Below are 16,715 nucleotides of genomic sequence, written 5' to 3'. Positions count from 1 at the left end.
AATTACTTACAGATGTTTTTATATATTTCTGTAGATATGTGCGACATTTAGACACAACTGTACACGCTATTCAAATAAAAACAAAGCTTTGTCAACTTGTTGAGGCTATGATGATGCGAAGAGATGATTTAGCATTTCGTCAAGAAATGAAATTTCGTAATAAATTGGTTGAATATCTCACTGATTGGGTAATGGGTAACAGTCATCAGCTAGCTCCTCCTAACTCTGGAGATGTCACAACTTTAACAAGAGACCTTGATCAGGCTTGCATGCAGGCTGTTGCAGCTCTCCTAAGAGGTTTACCACTACAACCAGAAGAAAGTGATAGAGGGGATTTAATGGAAGCAAAATCACAATTATTTTTAAAGTAAGTGCTAATTAGATGTTATTTTATGAGTATACAGATATTATTTCTGTATTAAATTTTATTCCTTTAAGTAAAATTGTTAATTTTATTTGATGTTGTTGATTATTGCATTTTTTACTTACCTTTTTAGATATTTTTCTTTATTTATGAATTTATTAAATGAATGTGGAGATTCAACTGAAGAAAAAGATGTCTCACGGCATAGAATGAATGCTTCTAAGATGAGTGAACTCCGTACTTGTACCATTCAAGCCATGTCGAATCTTTTAAGTGCTAATGTTGATAGTGGGTTGATGCATTCAATTAGTAAGTTCGTTTTTGTAAAATGTTAATGCATAATTATAGTTGTTGTAGTATATTATCGTTTGCTAATTCAATTATAAAAACTGGAACAGTTCTTTCTATTTAACACATTAAATTGGTTTCCTCATAATTCTTGGTATTTTCTTTTCTTTTCTGTTTTTTAATTAAAAACCATTTCTAATTTTTTAAAATTCTGAATTACAGTGATTATGCAGATTAAATTGGTACATTTTAAAAATATTTAAACTAAAATTAAAAATAATCAAGATTTTTTTTTTTTTTTTTGTCTGTGATGATTTTGTCTGATTTCTGTGCTTTCTAAATCCAGGGTAATAATATACATGGGTGTAATTTTTCTTCTTTCCTTTCTTCTAGGTTTAGGTTATCACAAAGATCTTCAAACTAGAGCAGCTTTTATGGAAGTTCTTACCAAGATCTTGCAACAGGGTACAGAATTCGATATGCTTGCTGAAACTGTACTCGCTGACCGTTATGAACAGTTAGTGCAGCTTGTGACTATGATTGGGGATAAAGGAGAATTGCCAATTGCCATGGCTTTAGCAAGTGTTGTTATGAATCCTCAAATGGTAAGTTAAATTTATTGATTATTAATTAATATATTCTCTTTATTACTCACAGCCAATAAATGGTTTTAGTCTTGTCCTTTTCCTAAATTTCAGTATCAAAATAATTATGTTATACTATTGATCAGGCTGGCTCAATAATTTTTCCATCAGAGCTTTAAGCTTTTATAAAGCTTTCTAAATATTACCATGATTTCAAATTATGTCGGAATCACTAGCTTAAAATTTAACGTGATATTGTAAATAGGTGGGTTGTTAAGAAAAATTGTGATTTTTCAAATACTTAATTGGTTAATTAGAATTAATTTGTCACTCGTAAACACAATGTTTGAAATTTCACAAATTAAGCAATCAGACCATCACAAAAGAAAATAAAGCATTTTGTTGTGTCATTCGAAAATTTTCACAGTTAAATTTTATGTATTTTTAAATAATAGCCAGGTTTAAAATCAAGGGATCTAGCTGGAAATTTATTAGTTAGTGTTTGTGAATATAGAAATATTTACAAAAACGTTTGTTAGGTTTTAAAAGGCCAGCATTTTTCAAATAAATAGTTTAAAATACAAATAAAAAAAATTTAAGTTAATTAATATATTTGAATGATGAGATTTCATCATGCATAATTGTAGTAAAAAGTATATATATATCCTCCATATTCAAACATATCGAAACCAAAATATTGATATTACAGGAATACATTGATTAAAAATATATATATTTTTTTATTTACTCATTCGAACTAAGAATCATATCAAAGTGCCCATGAACAGCTCAATGAAATTGGTATTTATTCCCCTCTAAATTTTCCTTGGGGGGGGATAGAGTTTTAAACTAAGGGATTCCATAATCCATGATTTATGGTACAGATGAAATAAAATTAGGACTTATCTGTTATTTTCTGCCTGAAAAAAGTGTACAGCAACAGAGTGAAATATGAAATTAAGAAAGAAAAAAAAAAAAAAAAAAACTTTTGGCATTAATGGCAGATATTGTTATGTGAGACGTGGCAAACAGTTTATGGTTTTTCCATCAAGAGGGAACCAAAAAGGTAAAATGTTGAATGTTAGGTAAAATGTAAATGTTGAATTTTGGGTAAAATGTTGAACATCTGAATGTTTCTTGGCAGGAAAGGCTGTCATTGCAGGTGAAGGAAGGTTGATAGGGCCAGCACTTTCTCAGGCATACAAATGGGTCCTTTAATCCAATGAAGTATTAGTTAAAATTTGATGATCCTTGTTCATTTTTTCTAACAAAATTCTCCCGAGGATCACTTTAGGATTTTTCAGTTCTACTGAGACCACATTGCCTTCCTCCCATTCATTTAATCAGGAAAAATTGTTCTCTTCATCACCTGGCATGAATAATCAATGGGTGTTTGCTCCTGACAGACTGACCATACCATCTAACATAAATCGGGAATAGTTGGAGGGGGATAAATCTCTGTTGGTTTGTGTCATTTCTTCCACAACATCACATTACTTTCTTTTGTGAGGTACATTTCTTTCCCAAGTTGTCATCATAAAGATATGTACAAATTGTAACTCTCTCCTTTCTCTGAAACTGAGGTTTCGATTTTATATTATATATGGGCTTGGTTATTTTCGTACATCTGTTTGATGCGAGTTCATCAACCCTACAAAGAAATATTCTGTACTTGTTTTTCCAGACAGAATGCTGAAAGCACGAAATTTCCTGAAATGCAGAATTGAAGGGTCAAAAATTACATCTGCATTAAGCATGGATGGTCTTGTTATTCAGAAAACTTCAAAAAGATTTCTTAGAGAGAAAATGTTCAATGAACCATTTTCATCATAAACAAACTACACAGAAATCTAGGAAAGGAATTTTCACACTTCTATTTCTTAATTCAGATAAAACACAACAATAGCTTTTGCATATAAATTATATAGAACATGATTACAAAAAATATTCTCATGAGAGTAAGATTTATTTAGTTTTCAAGGAAAAAATTGCTGGCATCCTTCAATAATTTTGTTGGTTTAATTTTTAATTTAGTGAGAAAAGCAGCTTTATCAAAAAAGCACCTTATAAATTTTTTTAAAAAAAAGATATTTTTTAATACACTTAAAAAATAAATTGTGGAACAAAGGTTTTGTTGTTCAGACATATTAATCTTTATCAAGTCAGCAGTTGCTGATTTTTTAAAAATAAGAAATTATTATTGCATAATAAACTCACTAAAATTAAAATAAATTTTATTATAAAAATCAGTACAACAAAAATATATTGCTTGGCAATGATTGCAATTGGAACTTATGTAAATTTTCAGTTGATCGAAGTAGGTTTAGGAATCTAAAATAATATTGTTGCTCCCATCAAGTGTAATTATAGAAGAACATAGTGATAATTTTTGAAACATCTGTTTTGGTATATTATATTTCTTATGCTCAAGATACCCAGTTTTTTCATCGCTATAATTTGATTAATTAACTTTTGAAATGAATAAAACAAACTTTATTTTTGCATCTTATCAAATTTAAAAAATCATTTAGAGTATTTTATCAGTAAAATTTTGATATCCATTATATGCATGATTTATATGAGTTTGAATTTGAAAAATAAAAAAGACCAGTTCTATTAATTAGCTGATTAATGAAAATACACATCTTTTTGGCTACATTTTTCTTTAATTTTCAAACTATCTAGATTAAAAATATTTTCATTAGATTAATGTTTTAATTGGCAATAACATATCTCGTTTTCATGGCTCATGATTCTTAATTATCTCGGGCATGGTAAGATTTGATTGAAATCGTTCTTTTTTATAAATAAAGAAATTGAGAATATTTAATTCATTATATGTTTTGTTTATTTACTATTATATGTTAACAATTTAAGTAATTTCACAAAGGAATTTATGAAATGTTTTTAAAATTTATTTTAGGATGAGCTTGCTAGAGTTTTTGTTACCCTGTTTGACGGAAAGCATTTGTTAGCACAATTATTATGGAATATGTTTTATAAAGAGGTAATATACTTATTAATATAACAAGTGATTTAACAAGCTTGTTAACATTAAAAATTAAAGGCTTATAATACTTTAATCAATAATTTTATAATAAGAATAGCCTAATATATATATAAAAAAAGTGTAAAGATTGAAATATTTGTTTTTCTTTTATCTTAGATATTATAATAATATTTCAAAATTTTCATATTATTTTTAATTGAATTATTTCATTAAAAATAGAAATACAAAAGTTTACCACTTCCTTTTCTTTTCCCTTCACTAATCTTAGGTTGAAGTTACTGATTGTATGCAAACTTTATTCAGAGGTAATAGTCTTGGAAGCAAAATAATGGCATTTTGTTTCAAAATATATGGTGCTAGCTATTTGATGTCTTTGCTGGATCCATTGGTGACTCCCTTGCTAGATCAACCTAATATCAGCTATGAAGTTGACCCTGCTCGGTAAATAAAATTTTTTACTTAAATTAATTTAAAAGAATAATTTTAATAAAATATTTATTTTAATAGCAAGAATTTCTTAAATGTTTTTGTATTGCTAAGGAACCTGTCTTTTCTATTGTAGTCTTTAGTTTTTATCATTATAAATGTTAATTAAGTTTAACACATTCATGCCCATAAGTTAAAGTAAATTCAGAATCACACAAAAATAGAATTCTAAAGTAAACTTTCACCTGTAAAATTATCACACATCTTCTAAAATAATATGTGAATTAGACCATATGTGAATGTCTGATATGTGAATGCCACTATATGATGCCAATAATATATCACAATGATAAGAGAGTAAGAGAGAGGATATATAAGGAATAATGGCAAAGAAGTAAAATTGTTCACATGCATTTTGTAAGCCGCTCAGAGCTAACTCAAATAGTCGTGATGCAGATGACACATGTAGACGATTTTTACCTGGTAGAATTATTGGTCATCTCAAATAACGGTGTACACAGATGGCAGCGTCTGAGGAACTTGGAATCGCCCAAAGTGTCATTTCTAGGCTTTGGCAACAATTCCATGATTATGGAAATGTCAGTAAACATTGCAATACAAGTTACCTTCATGTTACAATGCTAAATGACAATCAGTATTTAGCAGTTACTGCCAAAAGAAGCAGAGCATCAGACTTGTCACGTCAGCTATCTGCTGCTATATTATAGGTACGGCTGGGGCCTCCAAGAAGAGTTCTTTCTCTCCTATGGGCCTGGAACAGCAGAAAAGAGGAAATGACTAAGTGATGGTTGCTTTTCACTTAAGTGTATTGCTTACATCCTTTTTCGTTCAGTTTTTTTTCCTTTCTTCATTAACTAAATTGTGCAAAATAGCTTTAAATTTAAGAGTAATTAACAACATTGTTACACTTTCTTTAGTTATTGATAAATTTATATAGAGCTATTAAATTTAATCATACATAAACAGAATAAACATATAAAATGTTTTAAATATATATTAATTGATTTTAAGCTCTGGTATTTTGCATAAAAAATAATTTCAAAGAATAATTATAAAACTGTTTAACATAGTATTTTTTTTTCTTTCTTTAAAATATTTTAATGGGTAATTTTTTAACACTAATTGAAAGTAAAAAATTTATAAAAATCATTGAACTTTAATGTGAAATTGATCCTTGAACTTTAACGTGAATTTGCGAGAGTCAGGTCACCCATCTGATTCTTTAAAAATCAGAGTTCCCTAAGAAACACCATAAAGAGGTGTTATTAGACTTTGCCTCTCAAAAAAACTTTTTTTTAATCCTTCAACAATTAAAATTCTATTATTAATATTAATACCTTGTCTCCATGAATACAACAAAGATGCGCTGGTAATATCAAGTTATTTTTTCCCCTTTACATAACTTTGCATTACTATTTTTGAACTTGGAATAATTATTTAAAAATATATTAATAAAAACAGATATAAATTTTTAACTGTGCTCTTTTATTCGTTGACATGTGTATAGCATATGCCTGCAATGAAATTTTAATATTTTTTTTTAATGCTGATCATATATTTTCTGAGTGGAGAAGACTTTCATTGTCTGTTAAAATAAATTTTAAAATTTTGAAACTTGCTACAAAAATTTTAACAATGTCTTCATCTGGATATGTCAACTTTCCTTTATCAATATCAAGCAAATATTTTTTAGCAACAAAGTTTGTCATTTCAAAAATCAATTCTTTTTCCACTGATAATAATTTTATACAGTCGCCACATTGCAAATAAGGTTTTAGCTTGTAAACCACATATTCAGAAAGATAAATATACAAAGGAATATTTTTTCATCTGTAAAATTATAGTAATCTACACTTTTATTTCAAATTCTGAGGTTGGAAGGGTGCCTCTTTTTCTGAAAAATCACAAAAAAAAAAAAAAAAAATCTTTCAAATGAAAAGAGCCATATTTTTTAATGCAGTTTTCGCAAGATATTAATTCTTAATTTTTTTTTTTCTTCTGCTTTTAAAATTTGTTTAACAGAAACAGTAAAGTTACCATCACACAGCTGTCTGTATTGACCTAATCTGCCTTCCATAGGATCAGTTTGCCAATTAAGACATAGCTATTAGGAGAAATTTGTGGCTGATAAATAATTATATCTCTCATTGTTTTGGTTGTATGTGTAAATGACAAAAGGTTTCCATGATCAATTTTCCCCCATTTCTTTTTTTGACCTGAAATAGAAATTCTTTTCCATTCATTTATCCATTTTAGGCATTTTTTCAGAAGCAATAGCCTATCATCAGAAATTTTTTCGAAAGGTTTATTATTTTCTTCCAATTTCTTATAACCTTTGCAAGGGCTTTTTGTAGTCATTATGCTCCACCATTTGTTGATTATTTCAATGAATTTAATCATTCCACGTAAGCAGTGTCATTCAATCTCTTTAAAGCTTTTGCATTTGTTAAATCAAATATTTTTAAACATAAGCCAACATTTTGCCTCTCAATATTGTTTGGATAAAAGGTTTTAAAAGTTAATTTATGAGTATATTTTCTGTATACCTAAAGATGCATGCATAATTTTACCAAAATTATTAAAAGAGGGAAACTAAAAGGTATTATTTGTTGTTTGCTGGTTCAACCAGTTATTTCGAATGCACTTGATAATATGCATCGAATCAAATATAATAAAAAAAAAAATTTCATTCTTAAGATTTGAATTTGGAATCCAGGATTTTAGTTCTCCTCCACATAGACTGGTGAACATATTTCTGTATATTCTATTATTATCTGAAATAATTGATTTTATTTTATATCCACATTCCTGTATTAATTAAAAAAAACTTTTTTTTTTTTTTTTGTCAAATCGAAAAGTTTATCAGCATTTAAATTTTTCACTGGTAATTAGACAGCAACATCTTTGTTTTTAGAATTAACTGATGAAATCGTAAATGTTTGCATACTTGAAGCTTTTTCTAAATTTTTATTTACTCTCAATACAGTTAGTGAGTTTGAATGGTAGCTAATGTGTGGTCTGATTATTATTTCATCTAGAATTAGGTTTACAGTCTTTTCAGATACATTCAGCTTCAAACATTTTTCTGGTAAATATGTTTTGTTTTCTGTACCATTCTTACTTGCCTTTAAAGATAATATAGAAGATATTTTTCAAAGGTTCACTAGGCAACACAAAAATGTCACTGGAACGTAATTCATTAAAAGCTGCTGAAGATTTTAGGAAAACTGAAAAAACCCAAGAAGGCATGAAAGGAGAATACCTTAAAGGCAGTGAGGAAGTCAATAATTTCAACTGCTCATGATAAACTTTAATAGCAAAATTAAAAGGATATGCTTTTTTTTTGTTTTTTTAATCAGTTAGGAGTTATTTTATATCAAGCAGAATATTTCTAAGGGAAGCATTTTCATTCATATCTTCCTTATTTCCTTCTTCTAAAATGAATTTCCTTTCTTCTAAAATGAATATTTATATTCATTTTAGAATCAATTGTGAAACTGGCTTTACTTTCTAAAGGAAGAGAATTGGGTTTTAATGTGTAGTAACTAATTCTTGAATCATCAATATGTATATTCCAAAAACTTTTGATTATATCTGTACGTTTAATTAAATCTTCAAAACAAGAAATAACATCTGAGTTTAAAAATTCTGTTATTTTTTTTTTTAATCATATCTTTGTAATTGAATATCATGCCGCATTTCAGGATCTTTTCTTGAAGATAATGAATTTTCTTGAGAATCAGAGAGATAGAGAGGCAAGTTTGGAAAAATGCAAGGAATGGATTTGGATTTCAATTTAAATCTTTTATGTTGTTTTACTTCCATATTATCATCAGGTAGTGTACGGATATATTCTTTAATTTCATCATCAGTTTTGAAGTGATGGATACAAGCAACCGATCTAGCAGTAGGCGTAAAATCTTTTCTAGATATTTTTTGGAGCCATTGTTCCTTTAGATCTGCATTATTGGGGAATTTAAATACTCTTGTGTTTTCTATAGTAGGAGAATAATTCGATTTGCAACCTGGTATACAGCGGATTGACAACTTTGTTATCTTTAAAGAATAATAATAAATAAAATCAAATTATTTATTCATTGAGCAAAAATAGTCAAAAGATAAATTTTAACGTTGTTCACATTTCCAAAGGGATAGGTTCCAAATAGTTGCATTATTTTTATAAAATAATGCTCTAATTTTTTGACATATAATCATAGTTTTATTTATCTGAAATAATAATGTTGTTCTTTCTGAACTTTCGAAGCTATTGACTTGTTTACAATTATTTTATAAAGTAAAATATTTCCTGCGAAAAAAGTTTTAAAAAAATTAAACGCAAGAAATTAGGAAAAGACACACACATACACACACACAAAAAAAAATAGTTTTCTGTAAAGTCAAAAAAATATTTTATAAGCAAACAAAATAATTCTGCTATTAGTATTACTCAAATTGAATTACATGAATCGTTAAGCTACTCGTGTTTACACTCTGCAATGAATAAAGAAAGTCTAATGCTAAGAGACAAGAAAGGATTATATAGTTAATGTATATTTCACATTAGAACTTATAATTCAAAAAAAAAAAAAACCTGCGAATATAGAAAAATAAATAATCTTAATTACTCGCATGATAATCAAGTGCAATACAGTACTTCCTTTTAGTAATCCAGAGGCCATGTCATAGAATTTTTATGAAAAAAATGCTCAAAAATCTTCACAATCACAAATGAATGGACGCTAGAGACGATTGACATCAACTGACCAAAGCTGAAGACTGTCCATCGTTTAGTTAAAACCGGTAATGGCAGAAACGGTCACTGTTTCAGGCCCATAAAACTTTTATTGCTCTCTTTATTCTTGGATGCCCCGGTACAGCACATTCAAGGCCAACCATGTACAAAAATTCGGGACATATTGGGATTTCTTCATTTTGGGGACATTTAGGAGATATGTTCCACTCATGGCAACTCATTGTCACCAGTGGTGAACATGGAATAGAAAATGAACATGCAATGTGGACATCGTCAAAATGGGCTTGTGTGATATTTTCTGACAAGTCTAGGTTTAACTTGTAATCTGATTCATGTCGGACTTTCTTATGGAGAACACCAGGCACCCGTTATAACCAAGAGAACATCATTGAACGACATTGGATTGCTCGTTTGGGGTTGAATTATACTGGATTCTATAACAGACCTGCATGTTCAAATTAGAACCATTGCATACCAAATTTATCGAGACATCATTCTGAAACAACAAGTACATTAGTTTAAGGCTGCCATGGGCACACAATTTGTGCTTATGGATGACAACACCTGTCCACCCCGTGCAAACATCGTTAACGAATTTATTCATTTTGAAGATATTACTTGCGTGGAATGGCCAGCATTCTCATCGAACTTGAAACCGAAAAACGTGTGGGACATGCTTGGCCGATGAGACGTAGACCGTCAAACACTTCCTGCATGTGTACTGTAACTTCAGAGAGCATTGCTTGATGAGTGGAGTAATCTTCCCCAAGATCAGCATGCCTGGGCAATGTATGGACGGTATTTCATCTGGGAGACATATAGTGTATTAACAATCATACCAATAATACCATGTAAAGTTAAGTTTTTGTAATTACTCCAGGGGACAAAAATCATGATTTTTATGAATGGTATCATACATACGCCTTCTTTTTTTGTTCTTTATCTTTTTTTTAATAAATGGGCTGTAGGAATAAGTCATGTTTTATTTGTTTCTGGGCCCTTATTTGCCCGAGCTGGCATTATTCTTAATTTTTGAACATGAGTGTAAAATAATAGTATTTTATCATCTTCCTTAATCATATAATACTATTATTATATTCTTTTTCTTTATATTAGTTAAATTGTTTCATGCTCACTATTACTTTTGAATTAACTTTACAGGAGAGCTTAACAAAACATGAGCTAATAGGATTTAGTATTATTATTTTTGAAACCACGTTTCCTAGGATACTTATTGAATTAGATTCAAAATACAAAATTCCAGGCCTGATGCATGTATTTTATAGGTTATGTAAAAATTCATCCAGCCTTTCTAATGTTATTCATTAACACACACTAATGTATATATACATATATTATGTGTTCAGTTTGAGAAGCATGGAACCAGAAGCCTGAGTTTGAGTAATTAAAAAATATTTTTTTTTTTTTTTAGAATACAGATAAATTGAAATTATTTTATATATATATATATATATATATATATATATATATATAATATGTAATACACACACATTATTGAAATTACTAGCTCACTGAATATTAATTATATAGCAGTTATAAATTTTTATTATCTCAACCGAACATTTTAGTTTTGTCCTGTCTCTTGATAACTAAAATTATGTTTCTTTTATATTCCTTTTGCATCTTCAAATTAGTATGAAATGTTCATCTCTATATAGGAATTTTTGAGAGTTGATAATTTAATATTTCATGTATGTTTATTACTTTAGTACCTCTCTGTGTAATTTTCCAAGAATATACTAATATATATATTTTTTTTTTCTCATTTTGTTGTAGGTTGGAAGAAGGGGAAGATGTTGAAGAAAATAGACGAAATTTGCTATCAATTACACAAAAAGTTTTCAATGCTATTATTTCATCTGCAGACAAGTATATTTTTAATTTTTATTCCATAAAAATAATCAATTTTTTGTATTTTGTGTTGCATTCTTTTAAAGTAACTGAAGTTTGATTGTTAACTTGATTTTTAATATTAGGTTTCCTCTGCAATTGCGAAGTATGTGCCATTGTTTATATCAGGTTTTGAATAAACGATTTCCTAATTTTCCACACAATATTAGTGCTGTTGGTACTGTTATATTTTTGCGTTTCATCAATCCTGCAGTTGGTAAGTTTGTTCCTTGGTTATTTTTGTTTTGAAGCATAAATAAAAATTAATGCATGAACTTTTGAAACCATTTTTAAAAACTTGAAATTTGTAATACTTATCCTTTATTTACTTTGAATTACTATTAGGTATTTGTATATTTTATATTTGAATTATTTATATAGTTCATAAAAGGATCTAATCTTAGAAAGCATCTCAGCTGATTCAGTTATTCATTTTTGTTGTTGTTGTTGAAAATAATAGATTTAATGAATGAAATTCTGCTTTATGTTAATTTTTTTTCCCCCTTCTTTTTTTTCAGTTTCTCCATTTGAAATGGGAATAGTGGAGAGGCAACCGTCTCCTCGTACCAAAAGAGGATTGATGTTGATGTCAAAAATTCTACAAAACATCGCTAATCATGTAGAATTTAGCAAAGAACAACACATGCTTCCATTCAACGATTTTTTACGTGCAAATTTTGAGTTGGGACGAAGGTAAGCTATTTTTAAACTCGTCAATTTATGGTTCAGGATTTAAATTTATGATTAATTGAAATTAAGGATTAATTCCTGCTGTTAGCATATTCATGCTAATTATTTCTGCTTATAAAAATTCTAGCAGAATTATGTGATTTCAAAACTTTTATGACTTATAAGAACACCAGATCTGTGTGTAGAATTGCATGAATTAGCTTTCTATGTAATTATCAACTACTGAATATCCTATTACTTATTGGATTGTTAATTTGTGAATTCTGTATGTGCTTTGTATACATCTTTGCATTCATGGTGTATACTAAAATGAAAATAATTATAATAAATAATATTTAGTTATTAAATACAGGGTAGTTATAATTAAAGTTCCATTTTGAAATGGTCATAAAATGAAAACCATTGGACCAAATGTTATCAAACTTGGTAATAGTTTAAAGAAGATCATGAAAAATTCTTTTCGGGCAGAAAAAAAAAAGTTTAAAAACTCACCACCCAAGGATATGGCACTGTATGCATTATTTTAAAACAAAATAAGACATGAAAACATTTGTTTAAAATGTATTTAATAGTTTCTGAAACAAAACTATTTGTGGGCTTATGCAAAACTGCAATGTCTTGTGATTGGCTTATGGCATGAAGAAGCAAATAATTTATGCAGATGCACTTTACACATCATTTGGTTTTTCCAGATAAAAGTGAGCCTGTTTGTTAGAGTTCTCATTGTTACGAATCTACAATGTCTCTAAACATACAAGACCCTTGCTTTTCTTGTTAATTTTTATTATGAATGTGATATCAATGAACAGCATGCTTTGCAAAGGTATTGTTCAATAAGTGGAATATGCCAAGGGCCAATGATATCTCAGGGTTTGAGGAAAGTAATGGCAAAGTTTGAAGCCATGGATTTGTTATCTGTTGCTCTTGGGAGGGAAAGAAAAGCTGCTTCTTTGGAATTCTAAGGAGGTTGTTGCATTAGCAGGGGAAGAAACAACAAGGGAAAGCATACATAGTACATCTAGTGTATGTGTTATCACATGTCAAATGGACATACCATGGAGTACGGTATATAAAATTGTCTGTAAAATTCTGCAGTTCTACCTATACAAAATCAAACATGTTCATGAACTTCAACGTAATGATGCTGCTGCAAGAGAATCTTTCACTTTGGAATTTCTTGCAGAGTTGGAAATGGATGAGCACTGGCCATGGAACATTTTGTGAACAGATGAGGCCCATTTTTACCTAAATGGCAGAGTTATCACTCATAATTGCTGGATTTGGGCCAAACAAATCCCTCAGGTTATCTATCCAGTTCCATCGCATTCTCCTAAAGTCATCGCTTGATGTGATATGACAGCTAGTTTCATAATTAGACCATTTTTCTTTGAAGAGCAGTCGATAGCTGAACCTATTACATGCAGTGTAACTGCAGCTCGCCTAGAGTCAATGTTAAGACGTTTTGTGATAACCAAACTTCAGCAACATGGCATTTTAGACACCACAATTTTTTTGCAGCATGGGATCCCACTGCACATTGGTATATGTGTCACACAGTTACTTAAGCAATATTTAAAGGATTATAGGCCAAAACTTTCCCACTTCTTGGCCATCCTGATTACCAGACCTTAACCCCTGTGACTTCTGGCTATGGGGTTATCTCAAAAGTACTGTTTATAGTGATAATCTAAACAATTGAATTGAAACAGTGGAATTGAAAGGTGCACTACACTGACATGTGTGTAACATTCCTCCTGATATGCTAAGAGCTACTGTTGAGAATGCAATTTAACTTGCTTTCAGAAAATGGTGGGCGCCACATTAAATATGTTTTGTAACATGTTTCACAAATGATTAACCGTGTTTTAAAAGGATGTTTTCTTATCCTATTTTGTTTAACAATATTACATGCAGTGCCATTTTCCCCTGTAGTGAATTTTTGAACTTCTTTTTCTTTTCTTTTTTTGGCAGAAATTAAATTTCCATGACCCCCTTTAAACTATCGCAGACTTTGATAATATTTGGTCAGTACTTTTCCTTTTATGACCATTTCAAAGTAGAACTTTAATTATAACCACCCTGTATATTATATGTGAATCTTTCATTTAATATTATCTTAACTTTAAGTTAATCTTCTACAGTAGAAGCCTGTAGAAGATTTAAAAATCTATTTAAAAACATTTTTTTTCTGTAATTTTTATATTTTATCAGTTCATAATATTTACAAAGATTTATTTTAATAGATGGGTGGTGCAGATAACTTCTGACCTAGAGTCAGTAGACCAAGCAAGTCATAGTTTGTCTTTTATCAGTGATGCAAATGTCCATGCCCTTCACAGACTTTTGTGGAACCATCAGGAAAAGATAGGAGATTATTTGTCAAGTTCCAGAGACCACAAAGCAGTTGGTCGACGACCTTTTGATAAAATGGCTACTTTGCTAGCTTATTTGGGACCACCAGAGCACAAACCTGTGGATTCACAGTATGATATTTTTCATATTATTTTAAATGTAACATGTTTTGAAGCTTTATTTTTAATTATACTTTTTTATGAATATTAAATGACCATGTATTCTATATTTTTCATTCAAGTTTTCATTTATTTTCATGATGTAAACATGTAAAAAAAATAATCTTATTAATTGCATTACTCATCTATATTAATACTTTCTTTTATATGCACAATTTTGTTCTTCCAACTTCTTTTGTTAATCAGTTTCACTTAAAAGAACTTATCCTCCCCCCCCCCCCTTGCACTTAGCATAATCTCATTCTTTGCTGATTTTTAGGTCACTTTTTTTTCTGATGTTTATATTTTATTTGCCTTTGATAACATTGCTTTAAAAAATGGAGCAGTGAAGATACATGTAGAAGGTAATAGTATTTTAATTAAATGGCAAATATTCTGAGAAATTCTACTTTTACAAACACACAGGAAAATATATTTATTGAGGGAATTGTGTATTCTCACATACCTTTCACAGAAACGTTCGTTAAAGTTAGTTAGTTCAGAAGTAGAAAACATTAGTTTTCAACCTCATATAAGATTATAGTATGTTAACTACAATAATAGGCATGTATGAACAATTGCTATGTTTTGGTAAGTTTAACTGAAATGCAATGAAAAGGAAAGGGGTAAAATACCCATTAAGCTTATTCTTTGGAAAGTTTAGTTTAATTTAGTTATATTAACATTCCATTTTAAAGCAACACTAGAGCTATTTTGGGGTGGACCTCATAATTTTGAACCACAGTCAGATGATGAGGACGCCTCATGAGCTGGCACATCACTCTCCAAACTTCCACACCACACTTATTCAGTAGAAGAAAAGAACAGTTAGGTGAAACTATTTAAATATCATGTATTGTTGGGTCAGTGTCATTTAATTCTTAAAGTAAATTAATATTTTAAGTAATTTAGAAACACAAAAAATTGTTTTCAGTTGTTCAACTTGAGCAACATATATATTTATGTATATCTTAATTGAAGACCAACAAATAATTTTAATATCTTGCACTCATATTAAATTTTCTTAGATTTTTTTTTCTATTATTAGAAGCATTAGGTTAAAGGCATTAACAAACCATTAAAATATATAATATTGAGTGTTTAATCAAATTTATACTATCTATACATTAAAGCATACATTGCAGAACTTGCATTGAAGAACTTCATCTCTATAAAAATGTTCGGCCTTTTCTTCGGAAAAATCTATTAAGATGAATTTTGATACTTTCCTAGAAATCATATTTTTTAATTCTTTTTTTCAAGAATAAAGGAAATAATTTGATGGTATTGCAATATGGGTCTACGTGGATACAATTTACTAGCATAAAGGCTTGCTTTGTTGTAATAGGAAGATATTCAGTTTTGGAAAATGCAGATCATTTGTGAATATGTTCTTTTGTAATATTGTTTACAGTACTTCATTTAAGTGATTGATTGAGTTTCTACAGATTATTCAGTTGTAGCAACTCAAAGATACCTTGAAATTCCTCCAAATGCAATCATTTTTGTCAATGTTATCTTAAACAATATATATTTTTTAATTTCTTATAATAATATTCTGGTGATTCTTATAATAATATTCTTCTTTTAATGATGTATGTTATTATGATAATAGCCATTGTAAGTAACAAGTTCTTGAATGTGACAGTTTTGTTTAGATATTGTTGTCTCATTTTCATTGGCTATCTGAAAGATCTTTCTTTTGTTTGGGTATTATTAATCTTAAATATCGGTCTTTCTAAATCTCAATCTTTCTCCCTGTTTCTCCCTGAATCTTTACTCATGTATGACTTTATGTATTTGAATAGTCTTATGAAGCTAATTAACCTGGACATAGAAATAAGAAAAAAGTTTATTTGGAATTGTGTTCTGACCTTAAAATCCAGTGTCCACTTATTAAATTACTCAATGGCCAGTGTTGTCTTTTTCTAAATTTTATAATAACACAGCTCAAAACATTAATCAATATGAAAAGAATTTTAGTTATTGTGGGTTTGGAAATATAAGTTGCAATATAAATTACCCACGTCAGTAGTTACAGAAATCCTTTCAGCGTATGCCGTGGATTCTTTTTTTACATTTTTGATCACATGACCAGTTGGGAGTGTGCATGCATCAACATCCTGCCCAGCCTTGCTATATTCACGTGCAAGAACTT

General features: G+C 29.2%; 1 protein-coding gene across 3 annotated transcripts in view; it reads left to right on the top strand.

Annotated features, from left to right (window-relative positions):
• The window catches only part of LOC129971220 (neurofibromin-like), a 109,179-nt gene that overhangs the window by 34,972 nt on the left and 57,492 nt on the right, over positions 1 to 16,715 (top strand). For all 3 annotated transcript variants that reach the window (XM_056084805.1, XM_056084806.1, XM_056084804.1), the window contains exons 23-31: positions 35 to 367; positions 498 to 673; positions 1,046 to 1,257; positions 4,160 to 4,243; positions 4,515 to 4,687; positions 11,244 to 11,336; positions 11,444 to 11,574; positions 11,876 to 12,050; positions 14,291 to 14,530. In XM_056084805.1, the coding sequence (XP_055940780.1) occupies positions 35 to 367; positions 498 to 673; positions 1,046 to 1,257; positions 4,160 to 4,243; positions 4,515 to 4,687; positions 11,244 to 11,336; positions 11,444 to 11,574; positions 11,876 to 12,050; positions 14,291 to 14,530 (1,617 nt within the window). The remainder of the gene's footprint in view (positions 1 to 34; positions 368 to 497; positions 674 to 1,045; positions 1,258 to 4,159; positions 4,244 to 4,514; positions 4,688 to 11,243; positions 11,337 to 11,443; positions 11,575 to 11,875; positions 12,051 to 14,290; positions 14,531 to 16,715) is intronic.

Source organism: Argiope bruennichi, chromosome 6 (genome assembly GCF_947563725.1).
Source record: "Argiope bruennichi chromosome 6, qqArgBrue1.1, whole genome shotgun sequence".
NCBI classification, from domain to species: Eukaryota; Metazoa; Arthropoda; class Arachnida; order Araneae; family Araneidae; genus Argiope; species Argiope bruennichi.
The sequence above is the reverse complement of the archived record's forward strand: the minus strand, read 5'-3'. Positions and strand labels throughout refer to the sequence as shown.